Source organism: Dermacentor albipictus, chromosome 6 (genome assembly GCF_038994185.2).
Source record: "Dermacentor albipictus isolate Rhodes 1998 colony chromosome 6, USDA_Dalb.pri_finalv2, whole genome shotgun sequence".
In the NCBI taxonomy this organism is placed as follows: domain Eukaryota; kingdom Metazoa; phylum Arthropoda; class Arachnida; order Ixodida; family Ixodidae; genus Dermacentor; species Dermacentor albipictus.
The window spans coordinates 80,428,034-80,453,604 of NC_091826.1; the positions used below are offsets into that span (position 1 = coordinate 80,428,034).

The window sequence follows — 25,571 nt, forward strand, 5'->3', positions numbered from 1 at the left end:
ACATGTGCAGAAGCTCTGCCCCCGTAGCTTTCCTTTCATGCCACAGGTAGCTGTCCAGGAGTATAGAATGCGACACAAAATCAGCACCCTTGATCCTGTGTCGATGAAGGATCGCTTTATGACACTGCTGGATTTGTGGAAACTACCTGCCAGAATAGAAAAGGTGCAGCTGCTTTTACAGTGTTTTAAGAGCATTGTGCTTCCATGTCCAATGCATAAGTTGCAAGCATGATGAGCAACAGTGAATTCCCGCATTCTCACCAATGCCAGCTAACTGATCAAGTTGTACAACAGCACTATGCCATCACGGGTGCTTTCTGCATTTCGCTGCCATCAGAACAGGACTGTATCCGTGCTGTTTATGTCTCCCTAGTGAAAGAATACCTTTCACTCCAGCCTGCTCTACAAGTAACTGCAAAAGCTTGTCATTCCAAAACGTTTTCTTACACCGAGATGCTTTTTCAGTGCCATCATGTTACATGTCTACGGAACACACTGACCTTTAGACTGTCTACTTAGATTTAGGTGCGCATTAAAGAACCCCAGGTGGTCCAAATTTCCAGAGTCCTCCCCTACAGCGTGCCTCATAATCAGAAAAGTGGTTTTGGCACGTAAAAACCCATAAAAAAAAGACTTTTAGACTGTCTCAAGTCACGACTGCCTCCTGTCGAAGAAATGCGCCCCTTAATCTCTGCTGTGCTGCCATTTAATGTTAACTTCTCTGAAACCGTTGCCTGAAACACTTGGCAAGTGCTTCTAGGAAATCAGGCTAGGACATGTCTCTGGTACAGCTAGCATTCCATAATGAAATGGACATAAATTAGTAAAGCCTGCTTTGCCAAAACATCCATACCATAGATGTTTTGTTGTAAAAGGAATGAAAGAAGTGAAAGATACTCACTCGTCCATGGTAGACTGTGCGTACAGGCCATGTTGTCGGATGTAGTCGATCACGGAGTCTTGAAGGAGGTACTTGACACTCTCCCCACGCTTCAGTGCTCGCCTGAAAGTGGGTGCCATTATTGCTGCTGTCATTGAAATTTCTTTCCATTTCAACACTGAAGCCATTCGATAATTAGTAGCAAGCAAATGTATAAGATGCTTATATATAGCAGAGACGGACATTGTTTCCATGGCAGTGACCACACAGGTTGCACCAGTTGCATGGGTGCGTACATTTCCTACTGCCACTGTCCAGGCAGCGCATTATTTTTGAACAACACAATAATGCTGAACATCACTGAAACTGATAGTACTATAGAGATTGTATGGTTTGTTGCCTACACATCGTCGTGAGATTTCAACACAGAATAAAGGGTCACAAAACTAATCTCACATGCATGCTCGCATATGCATGCAAGCATGCACACATGCCCTAACAGGCCAGTGGGAGGTAGACAAAGCTCACCTGACTGCTGTGGAGCTGATCTCGTTGGGGATCCACTCAGTGACCACATGAATGTGGCGCTGCACAGAAAGTGCAGTCATCACAATGTTGTCAAGGAATTTTGGTCAGGAGACGCACACCAATTGAGAGTGTGCAGCTTCGAACAAGCACAAAATATAGAGGGTCACCAAAGCACAATTGCAGTGCTGTCATTTACAGCAGAAGCTATTTTCCAACCTGGTTCTGAGCTGTCTAGAAGATTATTATACAGTCGACTTCCATTCATTAAGCCCTGACGGGACCGAAGAATTCGATTGAATTATCTGGGGGTCGAATGAAACAAGATGCAGAAAATACGCCAAATGTACTGTGATTCATTTCACAGAACTTGCCCATACTAACAGTACAAAGTAGAAACTAACGTAGGAATGACATTACAGCTCCTAAATCAAGTAGAAATCAAACATGCACTCAACCTTGCAGCAAGAAACATTGCTGTTTGGCACATAGTGTTTTAGTGCCAGCTCCACCGCAATACATTTAATATGTGATAAGGCATGTTGCGAAGGCAGTTTTGGTTTTGTGTCCGATTGCGCCGCGCAGACTATTTTTGGCCCAACTGCCTTTTAAAACAGGAAGGTGCACATTATAATCAAGTACATACCACAATCAGACATTGTCAGCTGCGATAATTGCTTGCAAATCTTCCTAGGGTGGGCCAAAAATAGGCATTTTCGGCAAGAAATGTGTTCAGTATTCATTAAGCTTTTCTGAGAAAGATGCAGTCACTTAGGGGCCACTATTGGCGTCACTATAGAGGTCGGGCACATGCGTGCTGGCTAGTCAAGTTCGAATTATCCAGCGAAGGCTAATTTTAGGATCGAAATAACGAAAGCTTGGGCCCACAGCAATCCACAGGTAACAGCTGGGACCTTTGGTCGGGATGGAATCAACAGAAGTCTATTTAGCAGCGAAGCAGTCATAGTGACAAGTTATAGCAATAAGCCACAAAAACATGTTGCCATAGCAAAAAGGCAACAGCTACTCCTACTAAGAGAGGCTGAGCTTCTGCACTAAAGATCTCCTTTAGCAGTCTGTAACTACTTTGGGGCAACTGCAGTTATGAGCTTGAAACGGAGGTTGTTCTGTCCGTCTATCCATTTTGTTATGCTGTAGCGTGTGTTGTCATTATATTGTTGTTTCTCTGGTCATTGCGCTTGCCATGGTGTCATGTCACCGTCACTGCATAGAGTTAGGGGAGTTAGCGCAGGACTGTGGGAGCCCTGCGCTAACATAAGGCCAGGAACATTAGAGTAATTCCTGTACCCTAAATTAGATTGTAGCCACAGAAATAGTTCAAGTCTGTTGGTATCTTTCTATGCCCTTCTAACTAGACTGCACAGGCCTTCACAAGGCAGTAAATATAGGCCCTTGGACTGGAAGGCATGAATAGTAAACAAATGAGTGACATGTAAACATACAGAGAAGATGGAAGGTCGGCATGCATTTTCATGCATTAAAGGGACATTAAAGGCAAATACTAAGTTGACATGGGCTGTTTGAATACCATTCCGGAAACCTCGCAATGCTTTTTTCGTGTGAAGAAAAGACCTAGTTTACAAGAAAATTGCATCTGAAGGGTCCAGATACCATTTTCGAAATTCAAATCTCCTGGCACCAAACCGGGGGAGTGGTGACGTTGCATATGCCATCACCACCCTTTGCTGACGTCGGTGAGTAAAACGGCACCAAACAGATGGTGGTACCAAACCAAGACAGAGCGGTGGATTTGCCGCTGCAGCTGCTTTTTGATCCAGTGGCGTAGACCATTCGGGCATCCCGCGACATCAGATGGAAGTTGAATTCCTTGTTACTTGCAGTTTGTGCGAGTTTCGCGAGCCAGCAAAATCAGCACAGCACTACGCAATAATGAAATTACTCAAATGCTGAAGCGTGGGCAGCGCAGAGTCAAGCGAAAACTAAACCTTTCAATCGCCTGCATCATTGTCAAGGGTAATTTCAATGCACCTTTTCTAAATATGAAATAGAACTGGACAAGTAGCATTTTAGTTTGTCTTATAATACAATACAAAGATGTTTTGTGCAACGAGTGGTTGAGTACTAGTGAAAGAATTTAACTGAGGAGTGCTTTTGTCATCAGGCAAGTATTTGAATGTGTTGGGGGGGTGTCTAATCATGTACTGCATTTACCTCAATTTCTTGATTATTAAAGCTCTGTTCGCAATAATATTGATGCCTTAAACATTCTCGAGCACTAATCCATCACTTTGGCTGGAATTAATATTTGCCTTTAGTGTCTCTTTAACCATCAAAATGAGCAAACGTCTCGCTTAGGCTGAAATTAAATTTCAAAATAGCATGTGTTAGTTAGTGCTCCTGCAGTTACCCTCGCCTGTCACTTCATGTTATGAGGAATATTTACTTAAAAGTGTTTCATCTTCTTTTTCCATTCCATTCATTTCTTGCTCACAGGCACACAAGAAAGTGATGCACAGCTGCGTAAAATGAAAGACAAATAACAAAGTTACTGCAGCAATAACACCATACTGCACTAGTGTCTACTCCAAGTCCACAACCCTCCTCTCTGGCAAAGCAATATGGAATTCATTACCTTTCAAAATAAAATCATCACACAACATTCATACATTCTCCATGCGCAGCAAGAACTATTTCATTTAGAAATTAACTGACTCATCTGAATTTGCTAATTAGCTATCAATGTGTTTATTACATTTTGCTGTGTACCTTTTGTTTTTGCATAAGTAATTAATAGTATTGATAATAAAACGAGTTTGGTCTCTCAAGTCCCGAAATTCCGAGGACTAGCTCTGTAAAGAATGAAAGACAAGGCATGGGCAACTTTGGTGACAGAAGAGTGGTTGGGTACACGTAGTTTGCAATGATTTTTACTGAAAAGACAGTCGATGCTGGATACGGGACGCTGATGGGGCCCTTAACGTTAAAAGAACACAGTGGCGTCTTGTGTTCCCAACAAACCCCTGTGCAGCGACGGCTTGCTAAATAAGGTTCCTGCCTTTCAGACCCCACAAGTGAATGCTACAGCCGTTTTCTTACCACAAAAATGGGCGGCATATATTCAACACATAAAACAAGTCTAATTTACAAACAATTTATAGCTTTTATAGTGTACCAAAAATAGTGCCTTTTAGACCCATATTGTGCCTAAAACGAGGTATTAGGTGCCTTTTTTAGGCACCTAAAACCTGCATCTGCAGTGCCTGATGATGATGTGTGGTGTTTTGTGGCGCAAGGGCCAGGTTTGGCCAAAGAGCGCCATGCAGTGCCTGAAAATGCAGCCTCTGCTTATGTCTGTCAATCACAGAGAGCATCTCATCTTGAGACATCTATGGCATTTGAAGGACTGCGTTTCTTAAACATCTTGGAGACTGCGACAATTTAACTATAGTGTCTAGAATATACACGGTGTCCCAGCTAACTTTAGCCAAATTTTAAAAGTATGCAAATGCTATGTAGGTGGACAGAACAAAGGTAGTGTTGTTTGCCATGGCTTGGAGATACTCAAACTATTTTTTTCATTTTGCATTATTACCTAATTAGTCTTAATTAACCATTAGACTACTCAACTATAATTAGACGAAAAGTGTCAATGAGAAAATTATAGAGCGACATGAAAAACTCCTGATACAGCTTTTTGTTCCTCAATACGTGCCACATCAAAGTGTTTTTCCAAGCTTGAAAGAAGCCCGCGAATACAACCAAAGTGCCTTGAGCGGCCAAACATGCGGCAACTTCACGTGCATTTGCGGGTTTCTTTCACGCTCAGAAAAACACTTTTATGTAGCTCGTATTGAGGAACAAAAAGCTGTCTCGGAAGTTTTTCATGTCGCTTTACAATTTTCTTATTGACACTTTTCATCTCACTATAACATTTGAGAAGTTGATTAATTAAGACTAATTATCTAATTAGGTGGAATGGAAAAACAGTTTGAGTATCTTTAAGCAACAGCAAACAACATTACCTTTGCTCTGTCCAGCTACATGGCATTTGCATATTTTTGAACTCCGGCTAAAAAGAGCTTACGGAGCGGGCGCAAGGCTGCTACCTCTTCAGCTGCAGCAAAACGTGTATTGAATCAGATTTGAAAATTTGGCTGTCAACGAAGACAGCCTGTCCCTATTCTAGCCCTTGTTTCATACTCAAATCTAATACACACATAATTTTTCAGAAAATTTGTCAGGAAAACGAAAGTGTGCGTATGCATTGAGTAAATTCGATAATCGTTCTTTTCTCCGAAAGCTTCCAGCTCAGCCAAATGCACCTAGTCATCACTCACCCGGTGCCGGTAGAGGATGTCATTCTCGTAGATAATTCGTGGCACGTCATAGCCAGAGCGAGTCACGACCACCAGGCCATACTGTGTCAGGATGTTCTCTATCTTCATGACAGAGCGGAAGTCCGGAAATGAGAGAAAGCATGTGGGGGAGATAAGGCCATGTATTTCTAGCTATGTGCGATCAGCAAGCAGATGCACGCATTCTTTTGACAATGGGCCAATTGCAAAAATATTGTGCACATGCAGGAGGAAGGTATTTCCCAATCAAGATGCATTCTCAGCCATAGCCTATTACAGTCAAACCTCGATAAAATGAACATGGATACATAATGAATGCTAGATGTTAGAGAAGTCACATTAGCCTTCGCTACACTGTCTCTTATGTATCAAATGAAGTACTCTATAAACCGGATTATAAATGTAGTAACTATAAATATAAATATAACCAGAATATAACTAAAGCGTGAATGTCAGAAAACATGGAGATAAAGCTGTACCTATATCCAAATGTGGTTGCTGTTGGCTTGTGTGGTTATAAGTTCTTTTGGTTCGAAGTTACGAGGAAATAAGTGTCGAATCATTCCGAAGTAGATAGTTCGAACAGTGGGATTTGCATAAAGCCTTGACACCAGGAGCCAGATGTTGACAATTATAAAAAAAAAAGTTGGTTTACCTGTCCAAAAGGAAACAGGTCTCAAGTCTGTTTATTTTCTAAGCGCGGTTATTCAGGTGTTCTCATGCAAGAATGCTAAGTTCAAAATTTCTTACAATTCCAGCAGCACAGAAGATTTAACAGCTTCTTACTCACAGTTGTGCTTCTGTTTACTAAAAATTTTGAAGTAGTTGAGGCCACGAAAGTGTTTCACAATCGCCCACTGTGCGTCATTGCGATACTGTGAAGTGCGACCTTCACTGCACGACACCGGCTGTTTATGCTGTTTTGCACAAATTCAGCTTGAGAATTTCTGTCAACACATGGGTTTAACTCTTTTCACTCAGTAAGCACACATACAAACTTGGTAGGAACACTTGATGCTTTTGCTGTCCTCAGTCTTGCCTGTGCGTGTCAAACCATGCTGTTTCACCAGGTGTCACTCACCAAATTTACTGCTTAATGCTACATAAAAAATGTCACAGTAAAATCAGGGCGAAGTTACGTACACCAAAATTTCGACTTAAAGGGCCCCTCAGCGGGTCTGGCCATTTTGAGCTGACAAGTGCCGTGCAAACAATGCACACTAATGACCGTGTCTGCTAAGTATTACATCGCTGCGCGCTGTGGAAAGAGCTGAAATTTTCAAACGAAACGTCATCTGCGCTTCACCTCCATATTCCCACCTGGAGAGGCGACGTACATCGCACAAGTGTGCCTACGTATGTTGCACTGTTGTGAGGGCATGCGTGACTTCGAGAATTATTCAAAGCAACATCTGTTATTTGTGTAATCTGTTGCTTCAATAGATGATATGAAGTTTAGAGAAATAACAGAACACACAAACTGAATGTCTGTGCGTTTTCGTTTTACTTCACACCGCAGCAAGAGAGATGTACTTTGGTTTCGTCTGCTTGTCCTCATGTCGTGTAGTCGCGCATGCAGACAATGAAACTACGTCGTTTTCTACCGTGTTCCAGCATGCAATCATGCTCTGTGATCCGCTTGTGTCTGTCTCAGTATTCATGCAGCACTGACTTATACCACTAGTCAGGTTTTCTCGTGCACAGCATGCAAAATCGTGTGCTGTGTGAAACAAGACAAGCACAACAGCTCACACGTGACGCCGTCAGCAGACGTGCACCGCACAGCAAAAAGGCGAGGAAAAAAAAATGAATGCGGGGCCCATGACATCTGCATCACATGACCCTCAAGCTCCGGTATGGGAGAACAGGGAGAAGGAGTTCCGCTTGTGGAGGCTAGACGGGGCAAGTGAAGAGAGTGTCTCTCTTGGCACTGGCCCTCGCCTCGTGAAATCATGGGTTTTCGGCAATGCAATATTTCTATCTCGGCTATTATTGAACCAATTAGAAAAATTCTTGCGGCAGTATGGTCCCTAGAGGGCACGTAACAACTTCCAGCGTATAACGAAAATTTGCTATGTGGCCTGGTGAGGGGCCCTTTAAGGTGTGGCTTCACGGCAGCATCAATGCCAGTGGAGTACAGTGCTACTGTCTCTGTTTCCCACAGTCATGGACGATTCGTGCATCCATGAATGAAGACTGTTTTTACAAATATCTGGGTACTAAGTAGTTATTTCCATCGGTAAAACATGGATATTATTTTCCCACCCCCCATCTTTCTTTTTCTTTCCAAAGCATAGTAATTTGTATGCGGTCTATGCGCAAAAAATACGATGTATGTTCATTCGTTCCAAATACTTCACGTAATGAAATTCGAGCTGAAGCAAATATTAAATAGCACAATGTTCAATTGAATATTAGAAAATAATAAATATTCACGCACATCTAGATTGCCGGCTTTCTTTTTCTTTATCTTTTGCCATGTCTTGCGTGCGCTCTTCCAATCGACCTCACTTTTTTTCTGTTTTTTTTTCTCTCTTTTCTTTAGTGGGAAATTTAACCTGCGTAATAATCGCACTCCTGAATTTGTGGCAATTTTTCTGACAAAGAAGTGCGATCATTATGCAAGTAGATAGGTATATCTAATATGCTGTGAATAACATATTGTTCTGAGTTTTCTCATAGCCCTAATGTATATGTTGACCCTCTTAAGTTGACTCATTTTTTTTTTATTTATGGATACTGCGATCTTGTACACAAGATCACAGCAGGTGGGAAACATTGTGTTAAGATATAGAATTACAGACACAAAGAATACAAAATTGCACACAGAAATTCAACAAGAGAATACAGCGACAAGGTCAATTAACAACAATCAATTCAAATGCTCTTGAAATGAATGTAATGATGTCTGTCTGACAATATCATCCGTGAGGTTATTCCAATCATTGATGGTCCTTGGAAAAAAGGAATATTTAAAACAATTAACTCGTGGCTTTATTGGTGTTATAGAAAGAGAATGGCGATTTCTAGTTTGGTACCCCGAGGAATAGATAAGGATATTGGAGGTGTCAACTTTGAAATTATTATTAATTAATTGATAGAAAAACTTTAAGCGACATATGCGATTTCTGTTAGGAATAGAGGGTAAACCGCTTTTTTTGAGGAGGTCACTGACTGATGCTCGCCCATAAGTGTTATATATAAGCCTTACTGCTTTCTTTTGGATTCTTTCAAGTTTATTTATGTTTACCTTTGTAAAAGGGTCCCAGATAATTACTGCATATTCTAGGATTGGTCTAATAATAGTGTTGTAATCATTATAATCGATACATTGTTACACGTGGTATTGCTATAAGTGGACTGCACTGTATGTCATAAAGAAAGGAAATTGAAGCACAGATGTGTGAGGCATGACTAGGGCAGTATTTTTACCTGTGGTCATCTGCAATTAGGCCCTTTCTGCGTCGTGTACAGGCCATAATCACAATTTTGACCTGCAACCTGCATAACTAGCAGGAAGCTGAGTTTAAACTTGAAGGTAAACTGACCAAGAGCAGTATCGCTGGTATTACGGCTCGCCTCTGTGACGAGCATTGGTGTCATGCATCCAAAACAACAACACCATGTTCCTAAACCTATCATTAAGACAACAATTTGGACAGTTCAAAACGTCAAAAACCTTGTTTTCAGCGTGCTTGATACAGGAATGGGCGGGCCCATTAGCATCGGCACTTGTGTTGGCGTTTGTGACCAATGTGAAGACTTCTTTCCTTTTTTATAAGACGTATTGCATGTTACTGATGCTTGGAGAGCATTCCCAAGAAGCTATTAAAAGCACCTCTCTCCAAGAAGCACCCTTTCTCTTCGTTATGAGCAGCTTGTCAAGCTGATTCTTTATGCATAATGCAATTGCCTTGTTATAATGTTATGTTGCCTTGTCTATGCCTGGGCTCTCTCCACTGACCAACCTAGTCAAGCTTGAGGCCGCTGGACCAGTGTTACCCCTTGGGACTTGAGAGAACCTTTGGAACCCTGGAAAACACTTGAAATCAGACTAAGACCACAAACCTAATTGGTTTGTGGTCTTAGTCTGATTTCAAGTGTGATTTAGGTCTGGTGTGCACATAAGATGATTGCAAGCCTTCCGTTTGCTAGCATTAATTAGATGTACAGACATTTTGTAGCTTGCATCTTGTTACCTAAAATGATGGTGGCGCCTTCTAACAATGGTCAAGTTCGGGTCATCTTTCAGAGTAGCTAAAGTGTTACCAGTGGTTACAAAGATTTACCCTTCAGCCATTTTAGCTTGTGTGCTAAATGTTTCGTACAGTTGTCCCTTCTGTCCTACATGTGACAAACAGCCTGCGCATTTCTTAGGTGTGAAGAAACATTGGACAGCCTCTTTTCTAGTGTTCACAAAAAAAATTTGATATGGAGACAGACAGACACAGCAAGACACACACAAGAAATGAAGTCCTACTACCAACGAGTCCAGAACATTACTCTTACAAAGCAGATAATGTGTCACCAGGTGCCTTCCATTGTGCACACATACACACACCAATACCCAAGCATGCACATGTGCACAAACACATACATGGCAAGGTGCATAAACTTTGAAGGCAAACACCTATGTTCCATAGGAAGTTGCTAAAATGACTCACGTCTTGCTCGGACCAAAGCCCCGGCACACTGAATGACTGCAACAGGTCAGCTCCGCACAGCAGCATCAGCTGAACATTCAAGGCTGCCTCTGCAAGTGGAAAGACAAAGATGAACCTATGTGGCTGGGCGGACGGATGGACGGGCCGCCGGATGCTATGAGCATCCCCATTGAAGCAGGGCGGTGGCTGTCGACACCAAGCTCTTTGTCTTATTTTACCGAATGTCTTACCTATCTCATTTCTTTGAACAGACAAAAAATTCCCAGCACCAAACTTTCTGAGCCATTATTGGGAACTTCATTTCTGTAGACCTCCATTGTTTGTGGTCTCCCTACTTTTCTGCCACCAATTCTCCAACCATCTTTTACTAATCTCTGTAGCAAGTGAAGATAATGCGCTCTATTGTCAAGGATTCACAGCACAGCGTACAGCACGTCATGTAAAACAATTTTATGACAGCAAAAAAAATTATGCTGATTGAATATATCGATTGAAATCTTAAGTCGAGGAGAGATTTGCTTAGGTGATAGCAAGTGTTGGAATGAATGAGTCTTTTATCAAGGTTAGAGCAAGGTCATGTTGAAGGGCATATGCAGGTCCTTCACGAGTCTCCTGCATCACCTCGTGAATCAAACAGGCCTTTTTGTGACTGTTCGACGCAGTGCTTATTTAGGGCTCATCTGTGTCAGGCATCTGATGCATCCTCTTTGGAAATTCAGTTTGGCAAGGGTTGGATAGAGGCCTATGCATGATGTGTAATCCCGCCCTATGAATCCCCATGTACTTGCTATTCCTTGCCCAACCACATCACATATATTACGACCTACCAAAGCACAAATTGCGCATGCGTATTTCATTCACACAAGGCCCCCCCCCCCCGATGCCCCACCACACAAATATTTATTTTAACCTGTTTTTGGTTCTGTCTGTGCTGTCCTCTGTTGAGCATGTTACCCTTACTCACGCCTTTCTTTCACTCTTGCACATTGCACTTGGAAGCATCTGGCAGCGTGTTGCCATTTCCTGACCTTGAGCCACAACTGTTCTGCATTATATGTGTGCTGTGCTGTGTCGAGATATTACGCAAGCAACCCAGCAGCCACATAAATGGCCAGAGGATAGGCAAACAATGCTTCATATTAAAAAATATAATAATAAACAAACTCACTTCCCCACACATGTGGCAAGCTTTCTATATGTCTAAGCTGGTATATCATGTCACAAAAAAACAACTGGTTTTTATTAGTCACGTGCTGGCTCAAACTGCCCTTTCACATAATGACTGGTTAAAGCAATTTAATTAAGTTCTTTTTCTCACTGAGCAGTCTTGATTTCACCAGCACGTGATGAGAATTACAGCAGTCTTTGATGCAAGAAGCGCAAGTATGTGCCAAATGCATCTATGGGTCTGTGACTGTTCGTGACGTTATCACCAATGGAGCTAGCATGTCACAGGCATCACAAACCACTGCCATGTCAGTGACATTTTAACACGATAGTGTTAAAGAGCCCGTGTCGCAGAAAATCCGGCATCTGGCGTCAGACGTTGCATCGGCAAAAAGATTTTCGAACCACGTATACCCATGCCTTCCATAAGATGCAAGGAATTGGCTGAACTAATTAAATTTCTCAAGCTAAAATACCCCAAAAAATCTTAAACTACGACTTGCACACAACCTACAGACACAATAGCTCTTGAATTGTAATTTGACTATATGAGAAAACATCATTCTGTTAAGCGAAAACTCAAAGAAACCCCTTCGCACACACAAACCGGCTGCGGCGTTCACAGACCGTTCGCACCGTCCGCCATTTTGCAGGCGCTGGTGCGATGGGTGTCTTGGGAGCCGCGGGGCGGCATGCCCGGTTCCTTGCATTAACTTCAGCTGGCACTCGCCTCCACCACATCGCGGCCCCCGCAAGAGGCCATGGTTCCACCACAATGCTCACCTTCGTGCACAACGTCTGCGGCAAGCGTTTACGGTGAACATTACGTTTACATACGCTCCAGTTGCCGGGAAGCGTGAGAAGCAGTTTGGGGTATTTGAATGCTATTGCATTCCACTCTTAAAGGTGTAGCTTAAGCATCCTCCAAATTTTTGTCACCAGCAACGAGAGTAATGACTCATTTAACAGCTAAAAGCAATATTTAACCCTGCTGGTGCTGGGTGCTTCGGGGAACACTAACCCACAGTGCCGAATAGGTTTTTCTCAAGTGCAACAACAAATTCAATTTCTATTGAAGTAACACATTAGTCAGTTTAAGATTCAAATGGTATTCATTGGCGGTATGTTGGCAAACACTTTGCAAAGTTTTTTTAAATCTGAAAATGCACATTTTTGGTTGGCAATTGTAAATGGTCCTACCCTTCTGCTTTACATTATGGCACAACGGTTCAATACAATCATATAGAAACAGTTCTCTCACCTTTTTTTTTTATTTCATAATTCGAAACCACAATTTGATTATGAGACCTGTGGTAGAGGGAGACTATGGATTAATTTTGACCACCAATTTGACCAGTCAGGTCGGGGTTCTTTAACTTACACTCAAGGCACTTTGTTTATTGGCAATCTTGGTTTATTGTTTTCAAAGTTTTTCAATACTACCTCTGCCTTGATATAATTCCCCCATACATAATGATTAATACAAAGTCTAAATGCTTTTTATTTAAATGCAATCTACTTTTACCAAAAGTACACACTAATTGGGGAAAACAAGCTATAATCATCTTTCTGCCATATTATTATGGAACTCCCTACCTACCGACTTAAAACAGTGTAACAATTCTCTGTTCATCTTTAAGCCTCAACTAAACAAGTACCTATTTGGAATAGAGAAGTGACTATAACGTTAAGTCACCTGCATATTGTTATGAATGTACACGCGTATTTTTCTATAACAATTTTTTTTTCCGATTCACATTACCACACATTGTACTATGCTATCTGTTTTATTAGCTATTATGTGTCAGTTCCCTATGTATTGCAGTAAGGCAGAATGCTGGGCAAGTTGAAATCGATGCATTTTTTTGGATAAGCATGGAAAATAACGGCAACACAAAAAGGAAGGACACAGGACAAGCACTGTCTAAGCACTGGAGCTTGTTAAGAAAAAGGCAAAAAAGAAAGACACCATCTACGTGCACATGTCATTAGGCCACATGGAATAAATAGTGAAGCATTTGCGCCTCACAATCTTAGAAAGAGATAGACGACTTTGAAATGCAAACATCACGTTTCTTTTGTATATGAAGGGCCTCTGCAAGTTTGCGAGCTTTATGATTTACGCTTGTCCTATGTCCTCCCTCTTCTAGTGTTGCTGCTGTTTTCCACACTGATCCAAAGAATTCCCTACGTACATATATATTCCTTGTGCTTATCCTTTCTTCTTTCTTTGTTTTTTTTCTGTAACTTGCCTTCATTTATTTTCAACAATTTTTTATCTCATCTGTATTCTTATTTCGTTTTTTATCTGCTCAATAATCTTCAGTTTTGTCCTATATCATATATACAGTGCAGACCACTTATAACGATGAGCCAACTCAAGAGTATCAACTTGTGCATTAGGGTTATGAGAAATAAAAACGTAACGATAGGTGATGACTGCATGTATGATACAGTGATCAAAATTTTGCCTTCTAGACAGCATTTGCCATGCAGACGGAGCTTGACATTTGCGTTGCTAAGTTCCCCTTAAACGTACAACGCCCAGATGGGGCGAAAAGTTTGCCTGAGCGAGTTCGTATCTGCCACCATTACGTGGCAGCACGCTCCACCCACGTGCCGATTGCGAAAGCCACAGAGAGCATTGCGAGTTGGCACAGCAAGCCACAAAATGGCACCAGCTGCTTCACATCTCCATCAATATGCGTCACCCATCATCGTGCACTGTACATGTCCAAAGAAGAGGGAGAAAGAGAAAAAAAAAGCTGAAAAAGTGAAGTGGCGCAGTAGCTGCCCATTTTTCCTACAATCTCCCTACCTCCATCAGCGAGCGCAGAAATGCACCGTGGGATCAGCCTCGAAGCAGCGCCGCATTCCTTCCTCTTAGCTCAGTTTATGGAAGATGGCGCCAACAAGGCACAAAGCTGTGTCACTTGAGATGAAGTTGCAAATTTTGCAAGACTCACAAGAGCTATGAGCTCGTGCAGCCGACAATATTGACAATTCTGAACCAGGAGCACCAGTATCATGAAGGCTGGAACCAGTGGCTATGCTAATCAAAGGAAAAAGGAATTTCGGATCCTTTCCATAAGCAACCGTTTCAGAAAGACAGACTTTGTGCGCCAGGGTGAAACCCCCACGATATTGAAACCAACACGGTTGAAGCCGCTGACATTACTGAGCTTTGGAAACGCGTCGCTACCAACGATGAAACAGGTGGTGCATCAATGGAGGAGTTCGATGACGACGAGATTAACCATGGCCCATCTTTGACCTTGACCCCGACGTTCCCGCAAAGTGTGCTGTTGTGGATCAGCTTGCTCAATGATTTCGTGCATGGTCTAATGAATGGTCAGCGTAAAGCATTGTGCACATGTAAAGGATTGAGCAGTAGAATGCGATGCACAAAGCAGTTGTAAACCTAAAACTGCCACAAAAGTGAGCGAAGATTTCTGACTATGTTACCGCACCTGACTCCTGACATGCTGTTTAGAGGTACAAATAAACATTTCACTTTTGACAGCCTACTTTTTATGTCTATTCTTTAGCAAAAGTCGCAAATTTTGGTTTGGAGCTACAATAACGTATGTTCAGCAATCTTTTTTTTTACAGCAGTCCAGATAGAATGAGGACTGGTTGCAACGATCAGATTTCATTATTTTAAATATTGTTATTAAAGGACTGCACTGTATCATCAGGCTTGCATTACTTTGATATGTTTTTTTTTTTATTCATCTTGAGAGATACTGTCAGCTATTTTTACTTTGGAACCTATTCCTGCATAAATCTCTCTGTATTAATTTACTAATCAAGGAACTTGAATTGAATTAAAATTTAAAGTAAGCAAGTGTTTTTGCATTCTGCCCCCAATGAGATGAGCCAGCTGCAGGCAGGATTGAACATGCAACCTCGTGTTCAGCAGCGCAACACCATAGCCACTGATCTACCGCAGTGGGTAAAAACAGCTCTAGGCTAGCGCACCCTTTCAACAGGCCCCTCGCGATCTATGGCCACATGTGGCTGCAGCCGGAGAAGTCCATTCCTTGACGCATGAGCAGAGGAATGCGCAGGGCGTGGAGCTCACCATTCAGGTTGTCGTTACTCTGCCGCCTACGTCGACGCTTGGGACCCGATTGTATGGGCAGCCCTTCAATGGCTATCCTCTGCCGGTGGTGGTCCAGCACGCGCCGCGTCTGCGTCCAACTCTCCTGCTCACACTCCCACGCGTCCAGCCTGGCAGAGGTCGGATGTGCAAAAAGTCGGAGGAACAGATGAGCAGGCAAGTTGTTGGAAGACATTACTCCTGGAGCGAATAAAATAAACAAATGACAAACTTGTGCCTACATTCAAAGAAATTCCTTCCATCGGAGTGATGCCTTGGCTTCTAGGCGTGGAGAGCAGTTCCATCGCTTTACCGAAGCTGTCAACATCCTTACGAGTTGTCAAATGTCACCACTCCATTCATTCCTCTGCAGCCTCTCAACTATGTTTACTTTCTTTTTTTTCCCCTCATTCTGCTAGATTAAAAAAAGAAAGCACCGGTTATTTGCTTGATGTAAGATTACGACCCATCCAACTCTCCTTTTTTTTTTGTCAACCTCAACTAGAATGTCATATATTTCTTTTATTTGTTTGCCTTTGTATAAGGCATGGCCACTGTTGAAACCTTGTAGAAAACTGTTTGACAGGATTTACTTCCACTACGACAGCCACATATGTGCACTTCTCACTAGTACCGTCAGTGCATAAACATGGGCAGAGTCCACTCTAAGCCATCATCAAATGGCTTACAGTGGCCATTTAAAATTTAATTTAAATTTAATTTGAAAAGCCTCCTTTAGCATTATCAGTGATAAACAAAATAAATAAAGCAATAATTCAACCTACCAACGCTTTATTGCTGATTACACATGTAAGAATCATATTCAACAAAGATGTCTCGCACTTCCTGTGCCGTTATTTAGTTATAAGGTGTCTTGAATGTCAACTTGAAGGCACTTCAGTGAAGTGGTGTCTTTTAGGTAACTCCTCAATGCAAGAATCACTAAAGTAGGTATTGCCGCAGCACCCAATGCCAACTACTTTGGCTATTCTTGAACACCTGGAAATGGATTGCAGTGTTTTGTTCTCTGCTTTCAGAGCTCCAGGTAGAGTACACAGTTGGGGAAAGCTTAGGAGTATAAAGATTCAGGTCTGAGGATCATAGCCATACCAACTTAAAGCTATGCTTTGCTCAAGGAAAGAACATAGAGTTTATACATACACACACAAACACACAGACACAAGGAAAAACAAAGAGCAACAATCGCACAGCACCCGTGTGGTGGAGCGAACAGGGCAAAAGTATGCAAACACACACACACAAATACACACATGAAACCAACAAAAGATCCTTTGCCCATAGAACAAAACAAGGAACCTGATCTTGTCTCATGCTTGCCCTGCTGGCAAGATGCAGCACTGTGTAAGCTGCACTGAAACTTTCTTTTATTTCTATAAGCAGGGCTGCTTACTTAAAGCATAGACTAACTAAAGAATCATAATTAATTTCAGCTGCTAAGTCTGATCCATGAAAGGAGTGAGCTTAATTTATAGAAACCAACATATAGCTATACAAAAAAGCATAATTACATATAAATGTGCAATGAACATTAACTTTCAAAACCTGACCTAACTAAAGACTCTTAGCACAAGCAAGCAGAAAGAAAAAAAGCTTCCACAAGGAGTGTCCTGTCTACGCCTAAGAATCCATACTGAGTAATGTGACAAGATTACACATGGCACATATGTATGCACAATATTGTGCAGTAGCTGGTGCTGTGCACAAATGAAAATTAACAGAGAGCTTTAGATTAAGAGACATTATTAAGCGGCTTGAGTTCTAGCAGGACTCGAGCAGAGTGAGTTTTTGTGTACGCAAACCCGCTTGCATCCTCTAGCCTAAATCTCAAATGGCAATGGCACACTGGCTAACTTAAAGTACAATACTGGTGCACAAAAAGCAAAATTTGTTGTAAAATTACCTGGACAAACTGCCAAAATTGTTTTCAATACCAGTGATGTTTTTACAAGATTCCAAACATTTGCTTAACGAAAAGTACAGGTGTGCATTTAAGCAACAGCTGATCAGCTGCTTCTTCAAACATGACCACGGAGAAAAGCTTGAGATGTAGACAATCTGCAGTAGAGAGAGAGAAAGCACTTCATTGAAAAGCAAAGTGTTTATTCAGCATATATTGCGATCATGTTGACAGAATAAATGTTCCAGATGATGAAAGCAGGTGTTTCGTGCTATCATGAACACATGATAAACAGCTCACCTTATCATTGAACTCCTTTCATCTTTTTCTGATTTCCGACTGCCTTGTGCACAGTGGTTGGTAAGGGTGGAGAGAGTAAAAGTATGTACCACTCTTCACTACACTGAATAAAAATCGCAAGGTGCCCAGCTTTCAGGAAAGACAAGGACCTTAAACAAAATGTGCCCTTCACCGTGATGAGGCGCGAGGAAGCCAAGGGTGAGGGTGAAAAAGAATGCATGGCCAGTACCAAATGCTAGGAGCAAAGGTTGTTTCAAGCAAAAGCTGGTCTCTTCTCCAGTGGTTCAGTCGCTCACTCTTCCCTCCACAAAGCCACGGTTCTTTGGCCACTAACCTGATCCAGGAGGAGGAGGCCAGAGCCAGGGATAGCATTCGGCATCGATGGTTGGCAGGTGCCAGGCCAGCCTTGCCGTAACCGTCAGATACCGGGGACACCAGGCCGCAGACCACTTCCATGGCTAGACTAGTGAGGTTGTCCCGGGCCACCTCTGCACAAAAACAGCAAAGGTACTACATCATGATACTAGGCCAGGAAGAGCCGACATGAGAAAAAGGGCAGGAAGCCATGTTGACGCATAACAGCTTACCCTATCCACGATGCACAAGCTGAGATCACAATGAGATCAGGAAGAACAGTATTGCAGACAAAATTAGATATAGTTGAGTCAAAGTTTTTACACTCTCTTTTTTATTGCTGTTTATGAACAGAATCGTCTACATCCTAATTGACTGAGTTCTGCTTCAAAAATGGCTCTATGCTTGGGTCAGATAGTGCTTGGCGATGTCGACCAGTGTTTCCGCAACAGCGGCCTTTGGCAAGTATGGCTTAGTCTACCTCTGAGTTGCACCATTCATACATAAATGTAATGAATGAGAACAATCAGGAGAGTGGCTAGAGTACCTTGGTTCCCTTTATTTTCCCTCGTTCCTTGCATAGCAAGGCCCCTGACCTTGGCAATCTCGATGCCATGAGGAAGCATAGGAGGGTTAATTCGCTGGTCACCTGCTCCTAAGTTCACATGCTTTGTAATACATGCGGTTGAAAGGATTTTCCACAGGCTGCCAGTGGGACAGGCACCCAAGGTTAATTGTAATTTGTCTACTGTAATTTATTTTGCACAAGAGCGAGTCTGCTCTCGGTGGCAGGCTAGGGAAACAAAAGACAGACCTTGTGCGCACACACAAATACCCAAGAATGTTGACAGGAGGATGGCTGCCATGGTAGCTTAATTGTAAAGCACAGCATGTAAAGTGTTGAAGATGAAGTTACACTTTCCGCTATCAAATCTCCATCAAAAATAAACATAACAATTAATTTCACCTGTGCTTTCTCTGGCTCCATTGCCTGTTTGCTTCACATCATTGCAACTAATAGATAAATGTAGGAGGCTTATCTAGGGAAAACCAAAACACACTTCTAACACTTATGTATCCACGCAAGTGCACAGCTGCCCATTCTTGAATAGCACAGGCTATGTGGGAGAAATTAAACCTATCACTTAGGCCTAATACTGCCAAATGCCCTCATGCATGGAAATTTAAGCTTGAGAGTCAACTCTGCCACCTAAAGCTGCTTGGCAGTGGCCAACAACGCTTTTGTCCAACTGACCTCCAGCTGGTGAAGAAAATCATCTGAACGACGCCTGACAACTAGCAGTGCTTTGTCAAAGATGGCAGTTTGCTGTTTGAAGATGTGAGCCTTGTTCTCACTCCAAGAACAAGAGACTTTGCCCCATTCGAGAAGGCTGATACTACCTCCAAGTCAGTGTAACCGGCAATAAAGGCAACTAGGACTGAATGTGTTTCGTATGCTGCATTAGACTGTAAGCAGCTGCTGGAGAACAAATGTGCTCAGTAGGTGATGGAGGGCTTGATAAAGGTGCAGTACATAGACAGAATGAAACTACCGACGTCTGTAGCAGTTCGAAATCGTGTCCTCGAATACCTCTTGCACCCTGTATATCCAAAGCTTGCATGCTTCCCATCTTTCACCAGTACCTTGGCAATGTTGCAGACCTTATAAGAATGTCTTCAAAACACAAATTTCTGAACATTAAAGGAGTCCCTAAAGGCAAACATTCTATGCAATCTTTATTGTAAAAAAATAAATTATGGGTTTTACACGTCAAAGCCACGATCTTATTATGAGGCAAGCCATAGTGGGGGACTCTGGAAACTTGTACCACCTGGGGTTCTTTAACGTGTGCCTAAATATAAGTACACAGGTGTTTCCGAATTTCGCTCCCATCGAAATGCAGCCGCCATGGCCAGGATTCGATCCCACGACCTCGTGCTTAGCAGCCCAACACCCTAGCCACTAAGCAACCACGGCGGCTCTAGATTGTCAGGTTACCCTTCAATAAACATCACTGTTGGCTTTAAACAAGAGGACACAACTTAAATGCTGACAAATTGCAACTCAAAGGACCGCAAAATTCTTTCACAGTTCAAACTGTCAGTAATGAATGAGGGCTCTTAAATAGCTGCAAAAACGGTTTTGGAGATCAACCTCTACCAGGCATGGCTGCCTGCTTGGAGTCCGACGCTCACACAAAGCCCCACATTCTCATAAAAAGCGCATAAAAAGTTGTGTGGTCAGGTAACAAGAAATTCTGGCAAATCATTTCTGTGTAAGTCTACAAAGCGAACAAAATTTTACGAAAGAGAGAGAGAGAGAGAGAGAAAAAATCATCTATTGAAATTAAATTGAAGGGATAAACCTGTGGTGATTCCCAAAAGAAAAAGTGCAGCTTTTTTTCAGTCGCAGAAAGCTACAAGGAAAATCCAAATTGGTTGCTAGGGAAGTAAGCTTCGCAGTTTTGGAGAAAAATTCGAACTGGTCCAGGGGAATGAATACAGGACCAATGCCTTTCCAGAGCACTCCCTTTACTATAATGAGCAGGCACATGTTAGCCTTTTTTTTTTCCTTTTTTTAAATTCTTCCATAGTAAATATACAATCATCCACACAATTTTCTTTAGCCTTGAATTGCACTGTCAGAACCTCTCCCCAGTTTTCTTTTTCCTATGTCCCAATGTTACCTTTTCCAAAGCCTACCCAGTCCAGCATCTACAACTCATCAAAATTCTCCACATCAAAATCTTGTAGCGAAGTGCATCTCCTCCACATATTGCACCATATTGACCAAATCACACCAGAATAAGAAAGCAGCTTTTTTAGCAGTCAAAATAGGACAGGATAGTTTCGCGCATCGTATTTTTCTTTGCTGCCGCACCCCACAGCTGTGCGCATCGATGAAATGCACCATAAAGAAAGACTAAGCCTGAAATGACATGAGACTTCTGCCACACTTTTCACATTGCACTTGGGATTGTTGAAGGCCACAGCTTCCTTCCTCAACATAAACAGCATAAACGTTACAGTGGTCCTGGGCATATGAATCACTGTACTGGTGTAAACAAAATAGAAGCCCAATCTTGGTAGGCCATGATGATGACAGTATATGCTTATGCATGACACCATGTGGAAGCAGCCACTATCAGCCGGTAGGCATGGTCCAGGCTGAAGCTTTGTGTAATTACAATCTTGAGCACACATGGTAGTGTGTTTGACAAGACAACTGGTAAACACAGTATCTGAATTAGGTTCACTAAGCTGAGTGATAAAATCCTACCCAACAGGGTTAATCAGAGAACCCATGAAGTAATTTGCTGATAAACTCACAGAAACCTCTATGAAACAAAATTTGCAATTTAAGTTTTTTTGTTCACATGCAACTTCATTATATTAATTTTTGACTGTAACATACTCTTCTCTGCTTAAACAGAATTTCATGCTACAAAATAATGTTCCAGCACAATACAGGGACATTACCAGATGTCATAACAGCCTTTCTGTGTTTTCATCCGAAGGGCTGTACACCCGTGAGACCAGGGATACGGACCAGGGATAGTGTGATAAAACTCATTTTCTGCGCTGTCAATTAATGTAACTTGGAATTAAAGACTGCAGTACAAACTTGGCATTACCAATTTTCTAATTCACTTATCAGTTTCCATTTATGCATATTAATTATTGAGAAATTCTGTTTTTTCGACGACCCTGTGTTGCGTATACTTTTGCTCACAAGTGTACATTGTAGAGATTCTTTTCCTTATTTTTTTTTACCCCTTCATCACTGGCTCACATGGCACAATGCACTGCTATCAACCACTCAATGCTTATGAGAAATGAACAGATGCAGATTTTGGGAGGTGCAGATTTTCCGAAAAATGCTCAGAAATTTTTTTCTTAATACAGACTAAAAAACATGCCGGACTGATCCTAGTTGGTTTCTGCTTACTCTGCGAGTCTTTGTTTTTCATTGTGAAAGTCCGATCTATTTTCTGTACCCGGACGACTGCTGCTTTGACATACCTGTAGCATGTATCTGATTGTGCCTGTATTTATGTTATTGATGTAAAAAAACAAAAGAAAGAACAGTTATCGATGTCTAAGTTTTACCGTGTCTCAACTTGCCGCTTTTCTATTCTATGCTTTTTGTTATAAATTTATGTGCTTGTGTGACCGCAGCTGCCAAGGGTGGCGAGGCCCAGTCAGGCACGTTCAGTGCCTATTGTCACATCCCCCAAGGCATTTCTGTAAGGAATGTCTTGAATAAATGAATAAAGAAAGAAAGATGATGTCACCATCCTGCACATGCAGGGTTACACACTGCTCACGTGCCCCTTCTGAAACCTCTGCTCCCACCTTCGCTGCAGCCCTCCTCCTCTACGAGCTCTGAGCAGACGACATATCAAGTTGCGTCTGGCTCTCCCGCTCCTCTCCTGCTGGTCGGCGCCGCCCTGTCTAAAGACACTCTACTCTCTGTACCTCCATGTAACCACACCCATTCCTGTGTACTCCATGCTTAATAAACCCAGTTAACCTCCGCTAACAAAAGCCCAGTGTTCTATCGTCCACTATACGAGACATCATCATTATCAGCCCGTTTTATGTCCACTGCAGGACGAAGGCCTCTCGCTGCAATCTCCAATTACTCCTGTCCTACACCAACCGATTCCAACTAGCACCGTGAATTTCCTAATTTCATTGCTCCACCTAGTCTTTTGTTGTCCTCGATTGCGTTTTCCTTCTCTTGGTATCCATTCTGTAACCCTAATGGTCCTACGGTTATCTAACTGGCGCATTACACGACCTGCCCAGCTCCATTTTTTCCTCTTGATGTCAATTAGAATATTGCCTATACCCGTTTGTTCTCTGATCCAAACCACTCTCTTTCTATCCCTTCACGTTATGCTTAGCAATGTTCGTTCCATCATTCTTTGCGCGGTCCTTAACTTGTTCTCAAGGTTCTTTGTCACTCTCTGAGTCTCTGCCCCCTATGTCAGCACTGGTAAAATGCACTGATTGTACACCTCCCTTTTCAATGATAATGGTAGGCTTCCAGTCAGGAGCTGGCCACATCTGCCGTATGCGATCCTACCTATTTTTATTCTTCTGTGAATTTCCTTCTCATGATCAGGGTTTCCTGTGAATTGACCTAGGTAAACATACTCCTTCACAGACTGTAGAGGCCGATTGACAATCCTTGCCCGGCTATTTATCATTATCTTTGTCTTCTGCATATTAATCTTCAACCCCACTCTTGCACCCTCTCTGTTAAGGTCGTCAATCATTTGCTGTAACTCGTCAGACAGACGAGATATGAGACATAATGAAACATATTCTGCCAGAAACGTGACGCATACATGCACAAGTTCTGCAAGTTACGCCAGGTTTCCTATTTGTTCCCACCCGTTTAAGCAACACAACTGTAACACCAATAAATGTAAAGTAAAATATTGGGCGCCAAGCATGGACTGCACAGCCACAGACTCTAAAGTTCATTCCGAAGCAATGCCAATGGCCTATTTACTAATGTGAGGTCCACATTCTTTTTCTGGCAGCTTGACTAGGTGCGGACCTTAGGCGAGATCATGTTTTCACCGACCTATATGGGCAGTGCATTTTGCACAGAAGTTGCAACATAGAACATGCCACCCATGATGGCACAGCAGCGAGTCTTTAATTCAGTGTTCTTATTCAATATTTACGAGTGCAGGCTCTACAAGAGCAAACACTGTAATTTTGGTAGAATGCCATATTTCGTACACGAGAATAAGTATTGACCCCCTCCCACGCGGACGTACGTAAAATGAACAAAAAGCATCTATTTTTTTCCTCTTTTCTCTATATGATCTACTTTTTTGAAACTGAAGTCGCAGGCGCGGGACGCTTGACAGTAGACGACACAGGACTGCATTGCCCTACGGTGGCATTTCGGGCTCGCCGCGCCAGACAGAAAACAAGAGCGAGAGCGAAAGGGAAAGAGAGGGAGAGAAAAGAGCAGCGAAAGATACGAGGCCAGTGTCCCGAAGAGATTGCACAACATTGGCCAGGCCGCGTGTAACGATCTTCAGCGCGTCGTAAACTCCGCTACCTCCCACGTACGTGTGCTCATTCAACGCACGGCATGCAAAGCGATGCGCACCTCGCAGCCCGGCGAGACAAAAGGCGATCCAATAACGAACCACACGTTAGTGAAAGACAACGCGAGCTTGTGCGCGCTCCTAAGGCCATGAATCTTTGGTCGGGATAGTTTCGCGCATCGTATATTTTACTTTACCGCTGCACCCCACAGCTGCGCGCATCGATCAACGAGTACAAAAGGAGATAGGCAAACGAACAATAGCAGCCTATAATTAGAAATACAGCGGTATCGCTGTCACATCTGTTGAACGGCTTTGAAAACGCCTACGGTTCGCAGGAGATGGCAACGACATTCACGAAAACACGGGAGTCAGCCATCGAATCGTCAAGTGTCGAGCGCGCGTGAAACAAAACACCCTAATCCTTTTCTGCCCCGAACCCTGTTGCACAGTAAATACCTTTCAGAGTGCGCAGCTGGAGGTTCAGTGCAATAGAAACGCGATTAGGAAGATCCGTGCGATATCGGCCACAAACGATATCGTGCGCCTTACGACAGAAGTGCCATCAACTTCGCACAGCTTGCGGTCGCTGGCAGCACGAAAACGATAGGAAAGGCGTCGTCGACATACCGAACATCCTCAGGTGCATGTTGGTCACCGGATTAAACGAACCGCAGGCCAGGAGCACCACTTTCTTGGGTGACGGCATTGCGACGTTTTGCCGAATGCGGCGGTCGAAACTCGTCGTACTACGACGGCGCCGCCGACAACCGTCGTAGACACTGTACGGTCGGGCCAGCGAGTATAACTATGCTATACGTTCTCGCAGAATGTTGAAAGGTTCTTAGCGGCAATCATGACTATAGTACAGACGTTACGCCAGCGCTTCGCACCGGTAGAGTGGTGACCTAGCACAGGTTGCACATCCTTTCGTCTTCTGCTTCTGCTCGGTTGACTTGACGTTGGCTTAGGATTTGCGCAAGTACGCAAGACAACAGCCGATCAAATGTGAGATGTCTATAAGATGGCAGTCATGACGTCAATGTGCTTCTTGAAGCCACTGGTCGAGAAATTGCACAAGCTTGCCCATAGCCTCCAAGATTAGGCGGTGCACCTTGTTAAATCGCGGAGGCCATGGTTCGATGATGTGGCCCCTGACTGTCGCCAAAAATTTGGTGGCGCTGCGACCGAGTTGCGCTCTGTTCACGTGACGCGCTCCGAGCTTCGCGGCGCGTCGTCTGCTCCGC

The 25,571-nt window shown here is 42.9% G+C and overlaps 1 protein-coding gene across 1 annotated transcript in view; it reads right to left on the reverse strand.

Moving 5' to 3' along the window:
- Window positions 1-25,322, reverse strand: part of Nmnat (nicotinamide mononucleotide adenylyltransferase) — a 29,734-nt gene extending 4,412 nt beyond the window's left edge. The window contains exons 1-7 of the mRNA XM_070540915.1: window positions 24,955-25,322; window positions 18,228-18,381; window positions 15,658-15,806; window positions 10,407-10,495; window positions 5,725-5,826; window positions 1,409-1,467; window positions 902-1,003 (exon numbers count right to left, since the gene is read on the reverse strand). Coding sequence (XP_070397016.1) covers window positions 902-1,003; window positions 1,409-1,467; window positions 5,725-5,826; window positions 10,407-10,495; window positions 15,658-15,806; window positions 18,228-18,381; window positions 24,955-25,033 — 734 coding nt within the window. The 5' untranslated portion in view covers window positions 25,034-25,322. The remainder of the gene's footprint in view (window positions 1-901; window positions 1,004-1,408; window positions 1,468-5,724; window positions 5,827-10,406; window positions 10,496-15,657; window positions 15,807-18,227; window positions 18,382-24,954) is intronic.
- Between the last annotated feature and the right edge of the window lie 249 nt (window positions 25,323-25,571).